This window comes from Schistocerca cancellata, chromosome 3 (assembly GCF_023864275.1).
Source record: "Schistocerca cancellata isolate TAMUIC-IGC-003103 chromosome 3, iqSchCanc2.1, whole genome shotgun sequence".
Classification (NCBI taxonomy): domain Eukaryota; kingdom Metazoa; phylum Arthropoda; class Insecta; order Orthoptera; family Acrididae; genus Schistocerca; species Schistocerca cancellata.
Window position 1 is genome coordinate 516113518 of NC_064628.1, and position 8075 is coordinate 516121592.

Below are 8075 nucleotides of genomic sequence, written 5' to 3' on the forward strand. Positions count from 1 at the left end.
GTTACTGTCCTGTAACCACTCCGCCACAGGTCGTGCATTATTAGCAGGTGCTCGATCGTGTTGAAAGGTGCAATCGCCATCCCCAAATTGCTCTTCAATAGTGGGAAGCAAGAAGGCGCTTAAAATATCAATTTAGGCCTGTGCTGTGATAGTGCCACGCAAAACAATAAGGTGTGCAAGCCCCTTCCATGAAAAACACGACCACACTATAACACCACCTCTTCCAAATTTTACTGTTGGCACTACACACCTGGCAGATGACGTTCAGTGGGCGTTCGCCATAAGCACACCTTGCCATCGGATCGCCACATTGTGTACCGGGATTCGTCACTCCAACGTTTTTTCCACTGTTCATTCGACCAATGTTTACGCTCCTTACACCAAGTGAGGCTTCGTTTGTCCTTTAACGGCATGAAGTGTGGCTTATGAGCAGCCGCTCGACAATGAAATCCAAGTTTTTCACCACCCGCCTAACTGTCATAGTACTTGCAGTGGATCCTGATGCATGTTGCAATTCCTGTGTGATGGTCTGGATAGATGTCTGCCTATTACACATTACGAGCCTCTTCAAGAGTCGGCGGTCTCTGTCAGTCAAAACTTACTTGGACATATCAAGGTAATATGACCGTCTTGGTATCAGAATAAATAAATATAAACATTAATTTATCATGAAAAGTCACTTTATTTGCTCCATTGCTGCGCACATATCAGCGAAACAGTGGGTAAATAAATAGCTGGCTTTTTATGAAGCGCGTCCTCTCAGAAGTAGTGCGTCTTGACGACGGCGGGAGCTGCAGCGTAGGCTACGGGGGCGTGGTAGGCGGGGGCGGCGTAGGCCACAGCGGGGGCGGCGTAGGCCACAGCGGGGGCGGCTACGGCGGCCTTGACGACAGCGGGAGCGGCGTAGGCTACGGGGGCGGCGGCCACCGCGGGGGCGGTGTAGGCGACAGCAGGCGCGCCCAGGAATCCGGGGGCGGCGGCGGCGACGGCCAGCACGGCGGCGAGGACGATCTGCGATGACAAAGAATGAGTTCCAATAGTGACAGAACATTATGAAATTTTTTTTAATGGACAGTTAAAAGTGTATCGTAATATGTCCAAAAGTATATGAGTCATTACTCTATCAGTTCTGAGACATAAGAATGATATTCAGGAACCGCAACTAATGCCCTTTTTTAATATCACACATGTCCATTATAGCGTGAAAAATTTAAAGCGAAATGTGGAAAATCAGTTCCTACACTATTTTTCATATGTGTAAGCTTCTTTTGCGGAGCATATGTGACATAATGCCCATAACATACGGTGGTTATGTTTCCATTATATGAGAGCTGGACAGCTGACCTGGAAGTCATTGGTGATTTGGCCAACATATTCTTCCTTCACGATATCTCACAGACTAGATTAAAAATACTAATTGCATCGAATTAACATCAGAAATACTTTTGTATCTTTCTGGCTACATTATCTCGTATAGTATTAGAAACGTTTATCTACTTCCCATGGTACTCCTAAGATTTGTGGTAGGTAGATTGACAAGACTTGCATGTTATATCCCACTTGCCCCTAGGCTTGGTGCCACGAGAGTTGATTCACCCCGTATAACGCGTGGTACACATACTTGTACAATGTAGGATTTACATCTACATCTTTACTCCGCAAGATTACGTAGAATGATTGTTGGTAAGCCTCCATGCGAACTTGAACCTCTCTAATGTTACTTTCACGGCCCTTTCGCGAGATGTACACAGGAGAAAGCAATATTTTGGCTGATTTTTTTTTTATTAACATACGCCCTCTGGATTCTAAGAGAAAAATCACCCTATGTTTCCCAACACCTCCCTCGTAGCGCCTTGGATGGGTACCTGTGTGACGTTATTGCGCTTGTTAGAACCTGTGACGAAACACACTGTTTTTCTTTGGATCTCTATTGCCTCTGTCAGTCCTATCTCGTACGGTTCCCACACTAACAAGCAATAGTGAAGAATCAGTCGAAAAAGGTCACTGTAAGCGACATCCTTCGTGAGTGGAGTATACTTCCTCGTAATATTCCAATGAATCTCATCTGCCATTCCTACGATTAGTTTTATTTGGTCGTTCCATTTACTCCCAGATATGTAACGGATGTTATCACTTCCAGTGATTGTTATGCAAACGTGTAATCAAACAGTAAGGACTATTTCCGCTCCTTATGCGCAACGCGCTTCATTTGTTTATATTGAGAGTCCCATATAAAATAAGCGATCCTCTACATGTAGTTACAGTTTTCCACCGCTGTATGTTCTCACGATTTCTAATCCCACTGTCAGTCCTTCTGGTACAAGTCGCAAAATCATTTGCGGACCGCTTCACGGAGCTTCCAACGTTAGCCACTAGATCATTTATATATACTATTTACAATAAAGGGCTATAGCTATTTCTGAATATTTAGTTCTTTTAAGAATAATATCCTGTTCCTTAGGTGAACAAAATTCGCCAGGAACAGAAGGTTTACATACTACACGAGTAAATTACAGCATGCGGTGGTTTTGGGAAACAGACCACATTCCTTATTCTCCCATGAGTTTATTATACGGACACAGCCATGAGAACTAAACCATTAAAGGAAAGATAAATACTCTGCCATTTTTTCAATGTAAAACGAAGTTTCTCAGCACAGCACGAAGATCTAATTCAGCCATGGGTAACCTTTAGTGACCTGCTGGCCTCATACTCGTAACTTACTTAAGCTCGCGGGCCAACACGTCACGTGACGCGACATCAGCGCTCCTAGCACATAAAGTGTGAACTATAACGTCCGTTTATGGGATGACGAACCAATGTGTATGGCACCACTTTCCCTATATGTCAAACCAACAAATTATGCCTCAAAATACGCGTTTCTGATATGTTCTAAGTGATTGACTCATCATCGGGTATAGGAAATTTGTAAGCACAGAAACTTGACATTTGGAGAGGGTGTGCTTCATATATTTTTGGCGTCGTTCATTGAAGGGATTCTTCGAAAGTCCACCACTAGCGGGATGAAATAGAGGTTGAACGGTTTTTTGAAAATTTTCGCTATTAACACAATTTGAAGTTAGAGCAACGAAAACTGGTACGTTGTTTCTCCGTTTGAAACAAAGAAATACGTGTTTCAGCGTTTTTGGAAATATAACCGCTACAGGGATGAGATAGTGGGTGAAAGCTTTTCCAAAAAACAAATCGTCATTAAAGAACCATTAATGCATTTTCGAAGCTACATCTATGGAAATTGGTATTTGAGTTATTGGTTACAAAAGAAAGAAATACGTGCTTCAGTATTTTTTTGGAAATTCAACGTTTAACAAGGAGGAATGGGGGATGAAAATTTTTAACTGCTAAGAATAGAAACTGGAAATTTGCGGGGGGAGGTTGTTGATCTTATATTGTAGGCAGTGTTTAAGACAGTATTGCTCGAAATTCCATCCCGAAGGGGGTAAAGTAGGGGATGAAAGAATTTTTGAAAATATGTCAGTGTTAAGTAAATAGCTAGAAATACTGAAAGAGATATTTATTTTCTCGGTAGGAAATAAAAAAATAAATGCTGCATCATTTTTGGAAATTCATCCCCTAAGGGATGAATTGGGGGACTAAACTTTTTATAAAAATATTTCGTTATATAAAACATATTTAAAGCTAAAGCTATGAAAACAGGTATTTGATATCTGAGGGAATGTATTGGGGAAAAGAAGTTTTTGTGGAAATATCACCACAAGAACTCAAAAGACAGGACTCCAGCTTTTTCGTCAGAAGTACTTCCGGCAAATAGCAGACTCCAATGGCTTAAGCAGCGTGAAAAGTTATGAAGTGCTGCAATTTGTGGATCACATAAATATTCGATTAAAGAAAACAAAAAAATTCTGTGCAGACCGTACAGTCTACGTGAGCCAAGCAGCAGGCGCTAGGCTAGTACATTATAAATTACCTTCAGTTTCCAGTGTTGCAGTATTCTAATACGTCCACAGCAGACAGCAAACATCTACCAACGTTAATATGAGAAAGAATAGAAAAACCAAATACGGTATTGAGATAGTCAGTCTCATTCTATAAACAATTAGGAGTAACTTGGCGGATTTCTTCTGTAGGCAGGATTGAAACCAAATGCGTGCCAGATCCGATTACCGGTTACTTAGCCACGACCTAAGACTCAGATCTCTACTGTGACAAATAGTATTAACTGGTGTCTGCTGGGTAGCGGTCTCTGGAGGCACTCACCAGCTTGTACATGTTGTGGGGTGTGGTGATGTCAGCGGCTGGCGACTACTGTGCCGGGACCAGTCTCCCGCCGCCTTTTATACTTGCCCGCGCCCCCGCCACGGACCTGCCTCATTGCCAACAGCCGAGCACTCTGCGTAACACCTTGCCGGATACGCCCATCAGGTGGGCCACACACGGCCGAAACCAGGCAGCCGCGTCCCTGTTTCTTTGCATACATGTGTTTACAGTTGCGACAGCTTGCGAAGCCTTCGAGAACGTTCCCTAAAAGCGTGCGCGAAGTTACTTACGCCATACATTGGGTGGTCCTTATATATTAGGAGTTCCAGAGCGGACTATACTTTATTAACTATTTTACGTCTAAATCGTTGATCGTGTAAACTGGTGATACCTGAAATGAAAAACTTCCCTTCGATTTTCGCTTTACTGCAAAATACACTGAAGAGCCAAAGAGACTGGTACACCTGCCTAATATCTTCTAGGGCTCCGCAGCACGCAGAAACGCCTCAACGCAACGTGGCATCGACTCGACTAATGTCTGAAGTAGTACTGGAAGGAAGTGACACCATGAACTCTGCAGGGCTGTCCATGAATCCGTAAGAGTACGAACTGGTGGAGATCTCTTCTCAACGGCACGTTGAAAGCCTTTCCAGTTATGCTCAATAATGTCCATGTCTGGGGAGTTTGGTGGTCAGAGGAAGTGTAAAACTCGAAAGAGTGTTCGTGGAGCCACTCTGTAGCAATTATGGACGTTTGTGGTGTCGTGTTGTCCTGTTGGAATTGTCCAAGTCCGTCGGAATGCACAGTGGATATGAAGGGCTGTGACAGGGTACTTAAAATGTGAATCACACACGCCACTATTTTCTTCTTAAAAAGTTGAATAATTTCAAATGCATTTAATAGATGTAAATTAAAGTGTTATTTACTGCCATTACAAAGTTGCTATGGAAAGGTTATAAATATTCGCTATAAATTCGAGGAACCGATGTCTTCGTGGAAAAGCAGTATATAACTGTTGCACTATTGTGCGAGATACAAACAGGCAGTCGGTCAGGAAGTGTCAAGGCCCGCAAGGAACTAATCAAGCAATGGGCATTATCTGCTACAGTGCCAGTACATTCGCGAGTTTGGCAGAGAGTGGAGCGTTATGTACTGTAATATTTTATCGGAATTTTTACAATATCTTCAATTATAAATGTCTGTCAATAAAGGCATCATGAAAGTATCAAAAGCTGCAGATTCATTAGAAAGTGCAGCGTCGAAGGTTATGTTAATAGATGCAATTGTTGTTACGAAAGGCTGCTTGCTGCAAATAACTTGATTGCATAGGAATCTTTAACGACAATTTTTCGTGAAGCAGTGTTGATAATTGAAGAAATTTACAGATGTGCTATGGACATGCTGGCTGAAAAATACTTGTGACTGATGATGAACTGGCTCAAGAAAATGAAAACTGTAAAGGTGAACCTTTCGAAAAGAACGAAGGCTCATCGGATGAAAGTGAACCAGAAGAAAATAAGGCAAGAGTAGTAGATCGTCCTTTTTTGGATTATAAAATTAACATTGATAATATCGCAAAGGTTTACCTTACGTGGAAACTACAAACATTACAAGAAAAGTATGGAGCGGGTTAAGAGAGAAGGAATATTAATCCAAATGGGGAGAAGAAATGGTAACAAGGTGGCAATCAAGTACGCAGCAATCAGTTCTTGGACGCATGAACATTCTGTTGAAGCCAGAGAGAATTATATATATGAAGACAATAACTTTTCTCGAAAGAACAGATACTGTAGATGACCGTGCAGCTTTACCCAGCAGCTGTCTACATCGAGGTATATCAACAACACCAGTCGGCAGCTGAGGGTTTCAGTTAGTCATCATTTATTCCAGGGAGAAGCTGCACGGTCATCTACAGTATCTGTTCTTTCAAGAACAGTTACTATCATCATATATATAGTTAAAGGCTACCCAACCATTGACCTTCGTCTGTGCGAATGTGCACAGATTGCCCAAACTCTTACGGGAATCGCCAAAGCGTGCGCGAGTAATGAGTGAATGGGCAAATGTCCATAAGGTACATTACATAGGTAGAATTCTGGACAGTTGGGAATGTGAGTCTCACGGGAAGATTGCAAGGGATAAGTCCCTGCAGTCGCGCTGTTCATCTGTGTCCTCGGTGGCTCAGATCGATAGAGCGTTTGCCATGTAAGCAGGAGACCCCAGATTCGACTCCCGGTCGCGGCACACATTTTCAGCTGTCCACCTCAAGGTATATAAACAACACCAGTCGGCAGGTGAGGGTTTCAGTTAGTCATCATTTACCCGAGAGAATTATTACCAGCTAACTACACGGAATTTACAACAGTGGGCTTTAGCAGCAGAACAAAAGTTTCTAGATTTTGAATTTAAAGCTTCTGACAGTTGGGTTCATAGATTGAAAAATAACCAAGGCATTCGTCAGCGAAAAGTGACAAGATTTGTTTCAAGCGACGATCGAAGAAACTTTGGCTCCTGCAGACACTTTTCGAATCCAGACGTTAAAACTGTTACCGATTTTCAACAAAAATTTTGTTATCAACACTGAGCAGGCAGGTATTTATTGCAGGCTATTTAAAAATTCATTTTGCTCTCTATTATGATTCTCTGACTTTGTCTGTCTGGAAACATACTACGTAAGTGATTGTTCGTTTACAAGAGGCAACCGGTAACTTCAGTCCCCGAATCCAAAAACAGTGAAAGAATATGAGCAAAATTAAAAAAAAAAAAAAACGTTGTAATAACGTATCCAAATCTGGGAAGCTAACGACAGAATTCTATAACGACTTTCTCAACCGATGTTTGAAGTCTTGTGTTGGTCAAGAACGGTTCCTCTTAATTATTGACTCTTGGAGTGGACAAGTACAGCCTGAATTATACGACGAAATCTTTCAGGATGATGAGAAATCTTCAGCATGTGCAACTAAAGTGATGTACTCCAACTTGTTCAACCATGTGAAGTCTACTTTTATAGACAAGTAAAAACTCTGATAAAGAGTTCACAATATTGCGCTTATCTTAATGAAAATAACAGACAAATAAATTTTCGTGAAGAATGTATAAAAATATAACCAATTGTCCACCATCAGCTGTCAACACCAATATTTATGCCTAGTACCCTTCTAGGTTTTCTGATGAAAAAGAACTTTTAAGGGGAGCCGGAGGTGGTCAAATCCAAAAAATTACGATTTTTTTTCTACCAAAAATTAATTGGAACATTCCTCTTTAATGTAAACTTTGAATTATTGTTCTACTCGCCCTAGAAGTGGAGTTATTACCAATTTCCCCCACGCCTGCAGAGGAAATGGGCGGCCTCTGAATGCATCTAACACCCTCTCGTGACTTCCTGGCGAACTGCTTGGGATTTTCTCGGCCTGTTACGCATACAGCGAGTGTGCAAGGGTTGGCTACATTGTTTTCTGTGACAAATATTACTCATATTTCCTTACAGCTTACTCCTATTTTCCTCAGAATTTCGAACATCTTGCTCCATTTAATATTGTCGTACACTTTTGTTCTGGTTACGATGCCACGTTTAGTAACCGATGCGTCGGTTCTCGAATGTGTTCAGGACACGTACGGATTGATTACGCGAATAATTGACATTTTTAGCCGGATTGCCTTCACGCAATCAGAATCTTCGATGAAAACACCTAAGGGACCTATTTGAATATAAAAATGGAAATGAAAGCAAATTAGTGGAATTTCTTAAGAGAAAGATTAACAGATCGGAAGCCGAACACATTAGTGGTCTTCCAAATACACTCCTGGAAATGGAAAAAAGAACACATTGACACCTGTGT

At 41.7% G+C, this 8075-nt stretch overlaps 1 protein-coding gene across 1 annotated transcript; it reads right to left on the reverse strand.

Annotated features, from left to right (window-relative positions):
* Positions 1-662: 662 nt before the first annotated feature.
* LOC126175317 (cuticle protein 16.5-like) lies at positions 663-4324 on the reverse strand. The gene is made up of 2 exons (XM_049922026.1): positions 4237-4324; positions 663-1011 (listed from the first exon to the last, which is right to left on the reverse strand). The coding sequence occupies exons 1-2, from the start codon at positions 4246-4248 to the stop codon at positions 760-762; spliced, it is 264 nt and encodes an 87-aa protein (XP_049777983.1). The 5' UTR covers positions 4249-4324; the 3' UTR covers positions 663-759.
* Positions 4325-8075: the final 3751 nt, after the last annotated feature.